At 53.0% G+C, this 18,028-nt stretch overlaps 1 protein-coding gene across 1 annotated transcript in view; it reads right to left on the reverse strand.

Moving 5' to 3' along the window:
- Positions 1–18,028, reverse strand: part of RAPGEF1 (Rap guanine nucleotide exchange factor 1) — a gene marked incomplete at its 5' end in the record, with an annotated part of 143,593 nt that overhangs the window by 96,338 nt on the left and 29,227 nt on the right. Inside the window, one exon of the mRNA XM_081103177.1 lies at positions 12,989–13,517. Coding sequence (XP_080959303.1) covers positions 12,989–13,517 — 529 coding nt within the window. The remainder of the gene's footprint in view (positions 1–12,988; positions 13,518–18,028) is intronic.

Raw genomic sequence — 18,028 nt, forward strand, 5'->3', positions numbered from 1 at the left:
GTCACAGTCTACACGGGCACAGTGATCCTCAGGTAATGGCCCTCTGCTGCCCGACATCTCGCTGTGAGGCCAGGACAGAGCTACATTTATAAGCCAAACTCCAGAGACAGACTCATCAATCACAGGCCCGGTTTCGCCCAAAGGAGAGCTCAGGCCAGTCTCAGTGAGCGCCTTGAGAGCAGAAGCACTGGCTTATCCACCCCACGATCCCAGCACCTGCTGCCAGGAGCTGTAGACAGTAGGTGCTCAAGAAAACAGCTGAAAGAATGAACCAATGTTTCATATTGAATTCCCTGATTCTAAGAATTCCCTCTTCAGTTCAACTTCTGAAATCAGTGCATTGTTTCATAGTCTATCTTGCTAATGTATTTTATTTTTCTTCGTTTCCTGGGAAGTACTATGTGTTGGTGCTGTGGTATCAAAAAAACACAGTAACTGCCTTTCATCCAAGATTCATACAGAAACGGGTTAATGATACTCCTGGGACCAGAGAGCCCATCATGGCAATCACGACCAGGCAGGCTCTGTGACCTTCAAATTCTTGGAGAAGATTTGAGTTTGCTTCTGGATCTTGATTCAGAGCTCAACCTCTCTCTTCCCCTCCTCCAAGTCAGTGACTCTGTCTCACGCCTGTGGCCAATAGCCTGGAGCCCCGCCAAACTGAGCTGGAGTAAATGCCATCTGCGCTGTTAACCCAGAGGACGTGCCACCAGGGGATTCAGGCAGAGCCTCACATGGAAGCCACCAGGAGTCCCAGTGTCTGTGAGTAGCTGACATGCAGTAAGCACTCCTCCGTGCCAGGCTACCCCCGCCCCAGGCTCTGGGGCTCTTTAGGCCCCTGTCCTTCATCAGCCCCTCTTGGCACCAACCTATTTAGACAGATACAGGACAGGAACCAAGGTTGCCAGAGGGCAGCTCTGGACGGTAGCCTGTGAGAGTCCACGAAGGAGCTCAGCACAGCGGGACGGGATCCATAGTTGGTGGCCCGGGGTCCACCCTGGCTCCAAAGCCTCCTGCCCAGCAGCCAGCACCTCAGCATCACACAGGGCCCTCCAGGGACACGCGGAATGGCACGGGTCACTGCGCTCAAGAGGCGCGGAGCGCGCTGCCCGCCAGGTGTTCACAGTTCGCCTGCGGTCCCCACCCAGGTGGAATGCATTGGACCAGGGCATGTTTACCAGAAGCATTGGTCCCAGTAACACAGTTGTCATATGTCATCATGTTTTTAAGGTTCTAATATAATTTATTGTATTAAGATTCTTCAGATTAAATAATGATGATGTAAAGACTGAAAAATATTTGTTGTCCATGGTAATTTTTTACAAATTATGGTAAATATACATAACATAAAATTTACATTCTTAACCATTTTTAAGAGTGTGCTCTTAATAAGTACATCTCAGAATAAGTACGTTCATACTGTTGTGTTACTATCAAGAACTCTTTTTGTCTTGCAAAAGTGAACTTAAACATTAATTAGGTGTTAAACTTGAACTCCCCATTCTCCCTTCCCTCAGCCCCTGGCAACCACCACTACACTTACTAGTATTTTCTGTCTCTCTGATTCTGATTACCCTTAGGTATCTACTCACACCAGTGGACTTGTACAGTATTTTTCTTTTGTGACTGGCATAATGTCCTCTGGGCTCATTCATGTTGAAGCAGGTGTCAGAATGTCCTTCTTTTTTAAGGATGTATACTAGTGCATTCCGTGAATCAACCACATTTTTTTACCCACCATCCATCAATGGACACCTGGGCTGCTTGCACCTTTTGGTTGTGAATAATGCTATGAACATGAATGGACAAATATCTTTTTAAGTCCTGGCTTTCATTTCTTGTGGGTGTATGCTCAGAACTGCTGGATCATATGGTAGTTCTGTTTTTCATTTTTGTGAGGAACCGCCGCACTGTTTTCCACAGCGGCCGTACCATTTTACATTCCACCAGTGCACAAGGGTTCCAGTTTCTACACATCCTTGCCAACCCTTGTTATTTTTTGTTCTTTTGAAAGTAGCCATCCTAATGGGTGTGAGGTGAAATCTCACTGTGGTTTTGATTTGCACGTCCCTAATGATCAGTGATGTTGAGCATTTTTCCATGTGTTTGTTGGTCATTCGCATATCTTCTATGGAGATGTCTACTCAAGTTTTTAAATTGGTTTGATTTTTATTGGTCAACTGCCATCTTATCTATTTCCAGGAAACAGAGCTAGTTAACCAAAGTCAAATTCCATGCAGATAAACAGTGATTATGTCCATGCAATGGAATACTACTCAGCTATAAAAAGGAAACTTCCAGCCGAAACCGGTTTGGCTCAGTGGATGGAGCGTCGGCCTGCGGACTGGAGGGTCCCGGGTTCGATTCCGGTCAAGGGCATGTGCCTGGGTTGTGGGCACATCCCCAGTGGGAGATGTGCAGGAGGCAGCTGATCGATGTTTCTCTCTCATCAATGTTTCTGGCTCTCTGTCTCTCTCCCTTCCTCTCTGTAAAAAATCAATAAAAAATATATTTAAAAAAATAAATAAATAAAAAGGAAACTTCCAATAAAAAACAACACAATAACTTTGTGAGTCTCAAAGGCAGTGTTGCTGAGTAAAAGAAGCACATTTCCAAAAGCTGATACCATATTATATTCTGGAAAGGCAAAACTACAGGAATGGAAAACAGACTGATGATTGCCAGGAGCCAGGGGTGAGGAAGAGCGTGACTGCAAAGGGGCAGCAAGCATTCCCCGCCCTGGGTGACAGGATTGATCTCAGTCCTCGTTGTGCTAGTAGCTTCACAAAACTACAAGTGAGTGAAAGTTCAGAGAACTGTACATCTCCCAAAAGTTCCATTTTCCTGCACATAAATTAAAAAGACTCTCTTGCAGAAGGGGAAAGGTTTCTCCTTCTGCCCACATAGACATTATCTAAGCAGCCTGCAAGCATCATCTCATGAAATCCTTACCAAACTCCAGGAATGTATAATTATTGACTAGTACCTGAATTCAGGTCTGAGTGAACCAGGAGAAATCAAATCCTGATGACTTCAGATGCCCAAGATTCCATTCGAGCTTTCCAAGACCTGGGGAGTTTGTTGTAAATTATTATCTACTTATATAAAAACCCTGGGTGTAACATCACGTTCAGAAGCTCAACCAACCGGAAGGAAGTCAGTCCTGCAGGGGTCATCTTAGAAATGGCTGTGCCCTCCCCCAGCTGTTTCCCCCAGAGGGCAAGGTTTCAGGCAGAAACCTGCCCTCGGAGCGGAGCTGGAAGTACTGAGTCCCACCTTCAAACCAGACCCTGACAGCAGGGAGGAGGCAGCCCCATTCCTCACAGAATCTGCTGTTGGATAGCTTGCTGTCAGTGGCCTGCCAGCCAGAAACCCCATTCAGCTGCACCCCAGACTCTGACAGGAGGGAGGAGGGAGCCCCATCCTCACGGAATTGACAGGTGGCCAGCCTGCTGTCAGGGGCCTGCCAGCTAGGAATCCTATTCACCTGCATATCTGTATAACGTTTTAATACATTATATTAGAGGTCGTGGTGTTACTGTTTTACCCACAGCGTCTACAGGAATTGCTGCAAATTTACTTCTCAGTGGAAGCACCTTTCATTCCCAATATAAATTACTGATTCTATTAAATGAAACTTCAATTCTAGACTCAATATAAAGAGTGAAGTTGCTAAAACTATTAAAAAGGCCCAACTTCCCATTATTGATGAATGCGCCATGGCATCCAGTCATGCTATAAACACCATAGACAGATTACTAAGAGAAATTATGAGTCTGAAATGTTGTATTTGGTGGGAAAGTTCTCCTTCTTGGAGGGAATTTTCGACAATGTCTCAGTATTGTACCGCATGCTATGCGATCGGCCATACATAGTACAAACAAGTTTAAAGTACTGCAATGTTTGGGGATGTTTCAGAAAGTTGTCTCTTACAACAAATATGAGATCAGAGGATTCTGCTTATAGTGGATGGTTACTAAAACTTGGAGATGGCACACTTGATAGCAGTTTTCATTTAGGAATGGATATTATTGAAATCCCCTGTGAAATGATTTGTAATGGATCTATTATTGAAACTACCTTTGGAAATAGTGTATCTATAGGTAATGTTAAAAATATATCTAAATGTGCAATTCTCTGTCCAAAAAATGAGCATGTTCAAAAATTAAATGAAGAAATTCTGGATATACTCGATGGAGATTTTCACACATATTTGCGTAATGATTCCATTAATTCCACAGATGATGCTGAAAAGGAAAATTTTCCCATCGAATTTATCATAGTATTACTCCTTCGGGAATGTCATGTCATAAATTAAAATTGAAAGTGGGTGCAATCATCATGCAATTGAGAAATCTCAATAGTAAATGGGGTCTTTGTAATGGTACCAGATTTATTATCAAAAGATTACGACCTAACATTACCGAAGCTGAAGTATTAACAGGATCTGCAGAGGGAGAAGTTGGTCTGATTCTAAGAATTAATTTGTCCCCATCTGACACTGGCCTCCCATTTAAATTGATTCGATGACGGTTTCCCATGATGCCAGCATTTGTGATGACTATTAATAAGGACAAACTCTAGACAGAGTAGGCATATTCCTACCTGAACCCGTTTTCGCACATGGTCAGTTAGTTATATGTTGCTTTCTCTCGAGTTTGAAGAGCATGTGACGTTACAGTTAAAGTTCTAAATACTTCATCACAAGGGAAATTAGTCAAGCACTCTGAAATTGTTTTCACTCTTAATGTGGTGTACAGGGAGATGTTAGAATAAGTTTAATCACTTTATCAGTCGTTGTTTGCATCACTGTTGTTTTCATATCATGTTTTTGTTGTTTTCATATCATGTTTTTGTTTTTATATCATGCCTCTGTTGTTGTTAAATCCTTTTGTTACTGTTTATTAATAAATGTATATATTATTTTCATATACATTTTACTAATTTCCTTTCATCTCTCACACTTCTATTATAAAGGGCAAATAGCAATATTAAAATATTTCCGCTAGTTAATTCCCTTTTAATGTGCACGAATTTTGTGCACCAGGCTACTAGTGTATCATATAATAGCAGGAATTTAGAGTTTGTAGAACCATGTCCACATGTAAATGAATCTTTCTCCCTGGGGGCAGAGTCCACAAGCTTCCATCAGATCCTAAGCAGGACTTGGGATTTCTAAAAAGCTCAGGAAGCAGTGTTGCAGTTCAAGGTCCAGGAAGGGACCGAGGCCTGCCCAGAAGACACTGGGCCTGCCACAGTGCCAGACTCTCTGGCCAGTTCTCTTTCCATCACCTGAAGATGCCACAGTTCCAAGCATCCTCAGTGACAGTGATGTGCACGTGCCCCGATGATTCAGACACGTGATTTTCTCACTGGTACACAGATTTCACCCTCCAAGCCAGGACCAGGGAACTCTGTGCTCACTGCAACACCGGCTGAATGTAGTCCAGGTCCCTGCCCAATCCCTTTTTTGCATTCTACAACCTTGCTCATTTAGGGTAATCATAGAGACAGCTCCTCATGAACAAACCAAGGACAGATCATGCAGGGAAGCATGCTTTCAATCTGCCTTTCCGATGAGCTCAGAGAATTAATATTTGTAAGGTGCTCTGGACAAGCTGGGGCAGAAGCACAGCGGAGTGTGGTCATGCTAATTCAGGGAGGTTCTGTCGCTCCAGGACCAAATGATTAGACAAAGTGAAGAGAGCTGACTGGGCTCGGCTCTGCAAACAGCTGTTCTGAACTGACTACAGGGACTAACTAGCAAGGAGATCACACTCGTTTGCTCTCACGGATAAGGAAAGCCCAGGCCAAGGAACACACGCAACGAAACTCCAGGATTTCTGAATGTACCTTGTTGTGAAAATTAATCGGGGGTGGGGGGGTGATATAAAGGGTCTAAAATCAGGCTGCTTGCAGGGTTCAACGGAATTTGTAAGTTCCTTGTCTGCGAGGACCTGGAACGGCCACAAAAGCATCGCACCTTCAGTGCTGAAGAAGATGGTTTAATTAACACTGCGGCACCGCTGCAAGGGGAAACGGAGGTGGTGTCTCTTGGGATGGAATAAAAATACACCGGCCAGTGACCCCTGCTGTCCTTCCTCTCTTCTCATTCCACATCCACCCCTTTCTCCTCCCAAAGCTCAGGGGGACGGCGGGCTGGCTTTGAACAGCGTGGTTGGGAGCCCTGACTGTCAAGTTCAAACCAATGGCATAAACTTTTGAAAGCTAGAAACGCCTGAACTCCACCCTTCTATCTGTAGCCTCGGGAAGTGCCCCCCCAGTTCCCCCACTAACTGCCTCCCCGCGCCCCCACAATAGACAGGCCAGTGCTTCTATGCTTGAGAAGCAGGGCAGTGTTTCCCGATCACAAAACTTCATTTGCAGTAAAGTGAGTGTGCATGGCAGAAAGCCGAGGAGAGGAGGACAAAGACCACCTCAGACACGGTGGGGCGAGGGTTTAGCACAGGGGTGGGCAAACTTTTTGACTCGAGGGCCACAATGGGTTCTTAAACTGGACCGGAGGGCCGGAACAAAAGCATGGATGGAGTGTTTGTGTGAACTAATATATATTCAAAGTAAACATCATGACATAAAAGGGTACGCTCTTTTTTTTCAATAGTTTTATTCATTTCAAACGGCCTGCGGGCCGTAGTTTGCCCACGGCTGGTTTAGCCTGTGAAGCAGTCCCAGTGCTTTAGGAAGACGCGGTCCAGGCTGCAAGTCAGGACTCCGGTTCAGAGACCATCATCCATCTGCCCAACCACAGGCTGGGAGCATGGGGACAAAGAGGGACTGTGACCAGCGGGGACCAGACCAGGTTCCTAATCCATTAGGGAAGGCTCTCCACTGCATCTTCTCTCACCAAGGATGAGGAACCGGCAAGAGAGACTCTCCTAAGCCCCTTGACAAAGAAGAAAGGGGGAGCCAGGGAACCCTGACAGCTACCTCTCCAGCACCTCAAAGAGAGCTGATGGTGCGGGAGCTAGTCCTAAATGACACCGAGGCCCCTGAAGAAAGCAACAAATGGAGACGGGGACTCCTCTCATGGTGCTTGGCCGGCGGCGGGCTGGGCAGAGCTGGCATGTGCCCTGGTTTGTAAATGAGGCCGGATCACAGCTGCTGCAGGTGAAGGAGCAGTGCCTAGGGAGCTGGGTGCTGTGCCCCCCCCCGCCCCCCCTAGAGCCAAGCGTCTCTACCAGAGGCAGCTGCCGAGCCAGGGACGTCTGGGCTGTCTCTCAGCACGCCCTAGAGCTCTCTCCAGTGTTGTGGGAACTTGATCGTGGCCTCGCCTCAGAATGTATATGGGTAACACAGAGACCCAACTAACTGCATACCCCGACCAGAGTACTGGTGCTGCTAATTCACCCAAAACATGAACTGGCAATTCAAGACCCCGAAGCTCCCTTTAAAGACAATTGTGACAGTTGGAATCAGAAACCCGAGTTCACTCTATGGCAGGACCAACTTCACTCATTCTTCCAAGGCGTTACTGAGCACCTACTCTGTGCCGTGGTGCGAACCCCATGGCGGACCAGACAGGCACCTCCCTCATGGAGCTGATGGTCTTATATTTAAGACTCTGTTGATTTTTAACTTGTAGAAAAGAAACTGGGGCTTTGGTTTCTGAATGAGCTAAACAACATTATTCTACCCAAAGTGTTTATCTGGGGCCTTCCCATGGACTGACTGCCTGCTGGGGGAAGAGAAGGCACAGAGTCCGAGAAGTCGGTTGGGTAGAGGAGGCTGAGAGCATCCAGGAAGTGGGTTTTCACACTGTGCTCGCAGAGGACCCAGCAGGAGCCTCAGGGGCCCAGCTGAGCCCAGAGTGGCGCCCGTTACCCATCACCTAACGGCCTTCTGGTGTACGAAGAGGAGCTACTGCTTTAAAACATCGCACACACATGGGGAAGCACTCATTTTCGAGTTCCTCCTGCTTAAGGCGCTGATGGAGAAAATGAGACCAGAAAAGGGAAAGAACTGCTCAAGGTCACAATGCCGGTCTCAGGTTATTAGTCAGCTGGTCTCAAACAACTGACCAGAAACTAAAACAACGGCTCCCCAGTAATTCACCGAGTGGGGTTTTGTTTGTTTTTTAATTATAAAGCAGCCTCTGGGCCAGGTGGGTGGAGCGGAGGAACACCTGTCCCTGCAGCAGGGCCCCAGCCGGCGGCTGTGTGGGTGCGGTAGCGGGAAGCGTTGCCAGGCCGCTACTCTTTCCAGTGCGTCATCTTATTATGGCGACCAGGACACATTCAGCTAGGCTGAGGTCAGAGCAGCCTGCGCTCAGGCACTCTCCAGTGCGGGCTAATTTGGGAAATGATTTTCTGCAAGCTCATGAATGACTCATCTTTATAGGCCTCCTATCAGGTCTGCTGGCTACAAGGAATCCCATTCAAACCACCTCTGCCAACAGCGGCTCAGGAGGCCAGGGGACATTTGGGGTTGCTGTGGTTGGTTTTAAAAAACATATTTAGCTAGTGTTCATGCTCTTCCTTACCTCCTTATAGTACTGCTAGTGTTATTAGTATTAGTAATACCACATGCAGGCTAAAAACCACTCTGGGCCTTCCTTAATTTAACTAAGAATATTTGGGGAGGGGGGGGGAGGGGTCAGAAAGAAAGACACAGGAAGACGCATTAAGATAGAAAGCTGTGTCCTCAGCAACACGAAAGGCTCTAAGCGGTGCTCTGTAAAGGCAGAAACAGGCTAGGGCTGTGACCTGGGCAAGTCACCAAACTTCCCTGGCAAAATGGGGATAACCAGCCCGGCTTCAGCCCTCAGGATGCTGGGGAGATCGAGAATGAGGGCATCCATCAGTGCGCTCTGAAAGCCATAGGACACTGGAAATGCCCAAGACTGTTTTGGTGTCCCCCTGGACTGTGACAGGGGAGGCCAGGCGTCAGTGTTAGCCAGGGAGGAGGGGCTCAGGAACTGCTGCAACAGCGAGTGGACGAATGACACCAAGGGCCCTAACATGCCCCACTGTAGCCTGGATACTCTGACCACAGAGATTGCTAAGGTGGAGGAAAAGGAAGTGGAAGGTTTGAGGAGTGAGAAATTGATCAGGGGGGTGGGAAGAGACAAACCAATGACCTCATATGCATATATGCATAACCCATGGACACAGACAATAGGGTGGTGAAGGCCTGGGGTGGGGTGGGGGAGCCTGGGGTAGGAGGTGGGGGCAGGGTGGGAGACGTCACTGGGGGAAAAAGAGAACATACGTAATACTCTCAACAATAAAGATTTTTTAAAATTAAATTAAATTTTTAAAAGTTGATCGAAATACAGTGACTGCTGATCCACAAGGACTCTTTCCTAGGCCAAAACAAAGGCAGCCCATGTGACAGTACAAGTACTTTCTATCTATTCTGAGAAAATTCATAACAACAAGTTACTATGAATGCAGTTGGTGCAAATTTTTCTAAATTATAATAAAAGCATCCTCAGCCATTTGAAAAACATGGCGCTTGAGTCTGACACCGTATTAATCCTGTCCACAGGCGTGGGTGCCCGGGTGAGCCCTCCGCTTCACCTGCCCTGGCCCCGAGCCTGCCCAGCTGCCAGAGGTCCTAACAGCGAAACGTCTCCACACCGAGGTCTGCGGGGAACCCAGAGCCGGTCACAACACTCCCTCCCGTCTGTGCATTCCCGTCTCTGTGGCGGCTATCTTGTCAGCCCCAGGCAGAAGGGAGGGCCCAGGAGCAGGGGTGGAGAACTCCAAGCCTGAGGGGGTGCTGGATAGCTGAGGCAGGAAGGGATGTGTGAGCAGCTGAGAGCATGGGTGAAAGGGAAGCCCCTCTTCCCCGCCCCCACGGCGGTGCCAGCTAACGCGCCTCATGCTCCACGGCTCACCTCCGTTCCTCAGAGGGGTATCCCTGACACCCTCCACCGGAAGGCTGATGTGACGCCTCATGACCTCCCAGCGCCTCTGCATTGTCTGCTGTGGTCCCACTGGATCCCCAGAGCCTCGTCCGGCACCTGACAGAGCAGCTCAACCAGGAAATCGAGGAATACATCAATGAAGGAACGGGGCAAAGCTTTCAGTGCGGATGGAAAGCCAAGGAAAGGGGATGCAAACTCAAATGTCAATGGTCCAGGCGGGAAACGGGTGATGGCTGGCGGCAGGACAGGGCCCCCTTGGCTGCCACAGAGGAACAGGGCTCAGAGCTACCAGAGAGTCTCAGTTTTCAAGAGAACCAGAAACCTGAGATTTCTGACCGACTTCCTGATTTTAAATATTGGCCATCAATTCTCTCTTTTCTCTTCAAGAACACGCAGATCAAACACAACACATCTGTGGATGGAATCCAGCCCACAGCCACCAGTCTGTCCCCTCCACTCACGGGCAACAGCTGCTTCGCTACGGAACCGTGAGGGCATGAGCTCCTCCCCCCTCCCCGTGTTTGCTGGAAGCATGAGCAGCTGAGTCCCACCACCTCTGTGCCCACCCACAGCCACGTTCCCTTTCAGAACAAGTCCCTCTGGGTTCCTGAGGACCCACCCCCACTCCTGGCCAGTTCTGCCCACAAGCGCACCCCGGAGCTCCCTAATCCAGCTCCCCTAACCCTTCTGGCTCCACTCTCCCCTCTACCTCCTCATTATCTGTGAAAGACACCAGGAAAGCCCCCTCCACCCCGCCCTTCTTCCTGGCCCTCCGGTCAGCCCTCCTCCACCACGCCGAACTGGACAGGCCCAGTCAGCAAACCGACCCTCTGCCGCCCTCTGGAACCCAGGGTGTCCTCATCCCCCATGAGGCCCGGGGCAGACGACTGGGAGCGGCCCGATCAGAGGCTTGCCTTCCTGTGTCCCTATGCGATGGCAGGCCTCACAGGAGGGCAGAGGGCAATACCCACGCCAAGCACTGCTGAGTGACTCAATGGACTGAGGACCAGCAGGGCAGCCCCAAGACCTCCCCCGGAGGCTGAGGCGGCCGCTGCTCACCAAGGACGGTCCGGATGGAAGAATGGGCGCATCGCAGGGCCCTACAGATGGATAGCTTTCTCTTACACTCAAAACCCTGGGTTCCTTAACACCTGAGAAGTGCAAGGCCTTCTCTAGTCAGGAGGAAGGGATTATGGCCACGTGTGAGCAACACTTCTGTTGCTTCAAGTCAACAGACCCGAGTAACAGTGACTGCTGGGCGTCAGGCTCCGTGACTAACCGGGCTGCTCACTTGCTAACGGGAGCCCTGCTGCACCCAAGGGCCTTTCCTTGGCACGAAACGCTCTGCTGGCAGCTCACCAGCAGGTCCGTGCAGAAATCCAACAGAAACTCAACTGGGAATCTCGTCGAAATGCAAGGGGACGTCCACGTCCAACGACCAGCAGACCCGAGGAGGGTGCACCTTGGCTGCAGGGCTGCGCTGAGCTCCCCTGACGGCTGTGAGTGAGGCACTTCCAGCTCTTGGCACCTCAGGGCAGCGCCTGGAGAGGGAGGTGCCTGAGAAGGCCCACGGGGAAACTACGCTGCCAGACACTGGCCTGAGGCCTCGGGTTCCAGGTGATGAGAAGGCAAAGGGAAATGCACCCCTTGGGGGGGGGGGGGGTCTGAGCCGTGGGAGCAGCTCTGGGACGACAGGTGCTTTTCATTTCGCTGTTACTTTCCCAGGATTTCCAGGTTTCTGACAATGGACATACCCCGAGTCAAAGCAAGTAAATTATCCAAGTTTCCCACCACGCGGAGGGCTCCTGAGAAATGCTTCACAGATTAACCGATATTTCGGGAACAGCACAGGTGCAGGGCGGCAACTCGTGGCCACTGGTCAAGGGCTGGAGAGCAAGGAGGGCGCCCAGGAAGCAGCGCCTGGACCCGAGGGCCCTGCGACCGAGGAAGGCCTCTGGGCCGCTGGGCAGAGCCCAGGCCTCCATGCCCGGCGGCTGCTCTCTTGCTGGGTGGCCTGCAGCAGCTCACTGCGAGGCCCCGAGCCTGAAAGCCGGGGACCACGCTCGCGCTCACAGAGAATCTGCAAGGGTTTACTAAGCAACACGTTTAAAATGCTTAGCACGGAGCCGGATATATAGAAAACCCTCAATAAAGGCTACAAAAAAAAAATGCCCTTCCTGTGCTTAAACCACAGCCTGCAAGTTGCACTGCCTTCTGGGTCCGCTCCCGGGCGCATCGCAGCAAAGTATCCCGGGGTACCCGGGGAGCACCAGCAACTCCCAAGTCCGTGCAACCTCCCCGCTGCAGCCCCGCGAACGCCTGCCTCCCGGGCTCGGCGGCCAGGCCACGCTCCGGGGGCACCCCAGGTCCGCCACCCGGGCTGTCGGGACCAGCAGCCCCGCTCACACGGGAGCCCGGGGCTGCCCGCCCGCCTCGCCTCAGGCCCAAGGGCTCGCCCTGCAAGGTGTCGCTGGCTCGGGAGCCCCGAGCCTCACCGAGTCCTTGGGGAGACCACTCCCGGTGCCGGCGAGCGCCAGGCGGGCGGGAGGCGGCTCTGAGCTCCAGGGGCACACAAAGGAGGCGGCTGGCGGCAGACATCACCTCCCCGCGCCCCGGCCGGCGCCCGCAGCCCTGCGTCCCCAGCGGCGCCGGGAGCGGGAAGCCTCGGCCGAGCCCCGAAACGCCAGGCGCCGCCGGCTGCGTCCTTTGAAGCCGCCGACGCAGACGCTTCTGGTTAAACGTAAACCCCGCTCGCGGCGAGTGACACATTGTCTAGGGCTCAGCCTCGCTCCGGCGGCGAGGCGAACGCCCGGCGTGGCAGCCGCCGGGACACGCGGCCGGCGCCCCTTCCCCGCCCCGGCTCCGAGCCGTGGTCTGCGAGCCCCGCGGAGGCCGAGCGGCCGGCCGGGCCCGAACCCCGGCCGCGGGGCCGCGTCCCCGAGCCGCCCGGCCCCCCGAGCCCGCGGCCGGCCGTGCGCCCTGGAGAGCGCGGGGCGCCGCCTGCGCGGCCTCGGAGGCGAGCGACGGCGGAGGCGCCCGAGCAGGCCCGGCGGCTCCCTCCCTCCGCCCGCCCGCCCGCCCCGGCCCCCCGCGCCTCACCTGCTTTCTCGATCCTGCCGGACATTTCCGGGCTGCGCCGGAGGCCGAGGCCGCCGCTCCTCGGGCCCGGCCGCGCCGCTGCGGGAAGCCCAGCCGGCGCGGCCGCCGCTCGCCTCGGCCCTGACTCGCCGCGCCTCACACCCGCGCCGGCATGGCGGGCTCCGCGGGCCGCGGCCTGTGCGCTCGGCTGGCGCGCTCCTGCCCGCCCCGGGCCGCCGCTCCCGCCGCCAGCCGCCGCTCCGCCTTCTCCGGTCCCGTCGCCGCCGCCGCCGCCGCCGCTGCCGCTTCCCCAGGCCCGCGAGCCGGCGCAGCGCCGCGCCGCCGCCGCCCGCCGGGCCTCGGCCGCGGCCAGAGCGCCACCTGCCGGGCGGCCGCCGCGCCGCCGCGCGCCAGCGCCCCCCGCCGGCCCGGAGCCGCTCTGCGCCTCCCGCCCGGGACGCAGCGCCCCCTGCCGGCCTGGAGTCTCCACGCCAGTGCTGGGGCTAACCCCCCACCCGCCCCCTGACCGCTTGGAGCAGCGGTTGTCAACCTGTGGGTCGCGACCCCTTTGGCGGTCGAACGACCCTTTCACAGGGGTCGCCGAAGACCATCCTGCAGATCAGATATTTCCATGACGATTCATCACAGTAGCAACATGACAGTTATGAAGTAGCAATGAAAATAATTGTATGGTTGTGTCCCAACATGAGGAACTGTATTTAAAGGGCCAGAAGGTTGAGAACCACTGGCTTGGCGCCTTCAGCCAGGACCTGGGGTGGACACCCACCCGGGACTCCGCATTCTGCACAGGCCAGAGTCTCCACGGCAGGGCCTGGATTGACACCGCATCCCCGCCCACCATCAGCCAGGACTCGGCTTCCTCTGCAGGCCAAGGCACAGGGCTGGTCCGTCCTGCCAGCCGGTCACCTGGCCAGGCCTAGGCCTGACCCCACCAAGAGTCAGTGCTCCCAGCCAGCCCAGAAGCTCCAGACCCGGGACTGACCTGACCAGGGGTTCGGTCGGATCTTACCTTCCCCTCCCCCTTCTGAGGCTCAGTAAACCCCGAAGGCAGAAGCCACCTGGCCAGGTCTGGGCGTGACTCCACCCAGCGCTCAGTATCCCCGGATTCCCCAGAGTCTCCATGCTAAGGCCTGGACCCAGCCCTTTAGGACACAATGACCCCTCCAGTCTGGAGCTCTGTGGGCCTTTTAGAGCACAGGGATGGGTTTGGCAAAAGTCACTGAATGAAGGACCAGAGATCCTCCTGGAGGAGGCGCTGTGTTAGCTGCTGCGGGCCCTGTACACCATTGATTCTTCCTCCGAAAAGTTCATATTCTGCGGCATCAGAATAAATCGTATAAGACAACTATTGACAAAAGCAAATTTTAGTAACGCAAGGGATCGTCTATGGGAAAATCTCCTGCCCCCTGCTCGCTGTTCTTGACCCCAAGAGAGAATATAAAGAAGTAACACAAAACCAGCTCAGCTAGTTCCCCCCACCTGCTTCCCTCAAAACATGTAAATTAATGATCTGGGGCTGGGACAGGATCTCTGAGAGGTGCAGGGAGAAGGAAAGGTGGTTGATGTTGCAAGAAATTCCTATTTGCATCTCCCCACACTCTGCTGGGTTCGCTGATTCTCGCTGAGCGGGCGGAGATGGCGGGCACCTCCAGGCGTCAGGCCCAGCCCTCTTGGGGTCGAGGGCAAAGCCAAAGATTGACAAATCCATTTCTCTCCTCGACCTGATGAACGGCGGCTCTGAGCCAGAGTGGCACTGCCCAGCTTCCTTGGCAGTTTCATCGCCTGGCAAGACTGGCACCGGGCCCACCTCCCAGCATTCCCACAGTGGCCCCCAATTCCTGCAGTTTCTGAGCTAAGAAGGGCCAGGATTTTAGGTCCAAAATCCTCGGAGCAAAGCAGATAATCAAACTGAATAATAGGCCCAGCCAGGGGTTCGTTCGATTATAACCAACTGTATTTAATAAACCATGACGTATCAGGTGACCAGGGATTTTTCAAACAACAAAGTACTTTCCCACTGGCCATTACTATGCCTAAGGGCCCAGGACACTTGTTTCATGAAGCTTATTCGTCAACAGTGTTTCTGTCTAGAACAGTGGTTCTCAACCTTCCTCATGCCGCGACCCCTTAATTCAGTTCCTCATGTTGTGGTGACCCCAACCATAAAATTATTTTCGTTGCTACTTCATAACTGTAATTTTGCTACTGTTATGTATCCTAATGTAAATATCTGATATGCAGGATGTATTTTCATTGTTACAAATTGAACATCATTAAAGCATAGTGATTCATCACAAAAACAATATGTAATTATATATGTGTTTTCCGATGGTCTTAGGTGACCCCTGTGAAAGGGTCGTTCAACCCCCAAATGGGTCGCGACCCACAGGTTGAGAACCGCTGGGCTAGAATATTCTCTCCCTTCCCCTCCACCCAGCTGCTTCCTAGTCATCTTTGGCTTCTCGATGTGAGTGTCACTTCTGTGGGGACTCCCTCCCCAGGGGGGCCAGCTCCCTGTGCTGCTCAGGACCCCCTGCTTTCACTGTCAGAAACCGGCTCAGCTGGATGAGGGCAAAAGCGGGGCGTGTTGGCCATCCCACTAGCAGACCTGCGGCGCAGCCGGGACTGCATGGCCCCCTTTAGGCTGGGAATCAGCCGCAGTGCTTTCTGGTCGGCTCTGGGGCTCCTGCCCCCCACGGTGGCAGAGTTGGGACCAGCAGGCTCTCATTCGCCTCGTTTGAGTCACAGGCCTATCCAGCAGTCCAGGGGGTAGAGCTGTGACTTGGCCAGCCAGTGTGGCTCAGTGGTTGAGCTTCCACTCATGAACCAGGAGGTCAGGGTTCAGTTCCCAGTCAGGGTGAATGCCCGGTTGCAGGCTCGATCCCCAGCAGGGGGCATGCAGGAGGCAGTCAATCAATGACTCTCATCATTGATGTTTCTATCTCTCCCTCTCTCTTCCTCTCTCTGAAATCAATCTAAAAAGCAACATAAAAATTAAACAAAATAAATTAATTTAAAAAACCCCAAAACAAAGATGAGTGCGGCCTAGTCTCCAGGAGCTCCGGGGAGCCTGGGGGTGGACTCTCGGGTCCCTGTCAACGCTTCTACGAAGTGGCTGCAGTGGACGGTCCAGCAGGGGTGCCCGCTGGCTGTCGGGGTGCCCGCTGGCTGTCGGGGTGCCCGCTGGCTGTCGGGGTGTGGAATTCGTTTCTGTTTGGAGCAACAGGAAAGTCCACGTAGAGGAAACAAGTGCTTCGGTGACTCTAAATGGCGCTATGATTTGTTTTTGCTGAGATGTTGCTCATTATTCCTTCTTGGGAGCAGGAGGGCCCTGCAGCCCCCCACACCCTAGCCCCCCCGCCCCATGGCTTCTTCCTGACCCGGTGTCTGTGCTCAGGGAACTGGGGAAGTGTGCTCAGGCGTCCTGGAGGGGGCGGGGGCCGATGTCTGGGCCGTCTCCGGCGTGGAAACTGGAACCGAGCATCTCCCAGGCGGATCCCGCAGAGCAGGCAGCAGGCGGGCTGGGCGGGACCCCCGCCTGGCTCGCCCCAGTGGGGACTGGCGTGGAAGATGCTCTATCTGTTTACTCGGGCTCTGTGCTGAGTGCTCAAACGCTGGCAGGAGCGGACGCCTTCTCAGGGGCCCACGGTGACCACAGCTTTGAGGACCTGGTTGCTGTGGGGCGGTTGCGCTGCCGGTGTCAGGGGGTGCTGTCGCTTCCTCAAACAGCTCGATAAACACAGCAGATGGCCTGTCGCAGGAGGAAATTGTGCAAGAAATGTACAGGGTGGTGAGGCAACAGCAGGCACACGCCCACCGCCTCCTCTGCCCCGCAGTGAGCATTTGGAATCTGAACTCCTGGCTTCAAGTCATCTAGAAAAAGCAGCATACTGTCATTTTACAAATCCTTCCGTGTCAATCACAGAAACTACGTGCCATCGTTAGAACAGCAGCACACAGAGCGATGAAACGAGCGTGAAGGTCTCCACTCACGAGGGGGAACCGTTGACTGTCTACCTTCCAGATTTTTCCTGTTAAAATACATCCATGCGCTCACGAACGGGTATTTTATACAAGTGGGTTTCAATGGTACGTACCGGTTCGCATGACAGATGCTGGCTAAATGCTCACCAAGCCATTTGCTGGGCACGGCCCCCAGGCCTCCCCCCGCCCCCCCCTCCCCCCAGCGGTGAGGTGTGGCCGCGTGGACAGCGGGCTGTGGAATGCGGCTGAAATAGTGACTGCCGCTTCCGTGCCCAGCCCTGAGCACTCTCCCACACCTGCCCTCTGCTCGCACTCTTCTATTTCTGCGGGGACATGTGTTGGCGATAGAAGGAGGCTGGGTCCCTGAACAGCTGCCTGAGCAGGCCCCGCCCCTACCCTGGTCCTGCATCGGACGGTGGGACTGCGGCTTGAGCAAGCAGTGAGGCCACACTGGCTTTGCTTAGCTGCCAGCCCAATCTGTCCAGTGCATTCTACAGCTTGCATTTTTTCATTAAATATATATTTTTTTCATTATGTATAAACTAGAGGCCTGGTGCATGAAAATTCATGCAAGAGTAGGCCTTCCTTCCCCCAGCCGCTGGCACCGGCTTCCCTCCTGCACCCAGGACCCTGGCTGCTTCCCTCCTCCAGCCTCCTGCAGGCACCTGGGACCCAGGCTGGCTTCCCTCCGGCCCCGGCTTAGTCAGGAAGGACGTCCGGAATGACATCGGAAGACATCCGGTCAAATTAGCATATTACCCTTCTATTATTATAGGTAGAACATTTTTCATGCCAGGACACACAAATCTGATACTTTTTAACAGTTGTATAGTGTTATGGTATAGATGTATCAAAATGAATTTAGTCATTCCCATCTTGATGGGCACTTACATTGTTGCCAATTTTTAACATTATAAACAAAATTGCAATAAATTTCAATGTTGGTATAGTGTGTGCATTCATGCAGGTACTTCTGTAGGGCAGGTTCTTATACCCTATTATTTAGACTAGAGGCTTGGTGCACAAATTTGTGCACGGGTAGGGTGCCTAGGCCTG

This window comes from Myotis nattereri (genome assembly GCF_964212035.1).
Source record: "Myotis nattereri genome assembly, chromosome: 12".
Lineage (NCBI taxonomy): Eukaryota > Metazoa > Chordata > Mammalia > Chiroptera > Vespertilionidae > Myotis > Myotis nattereri.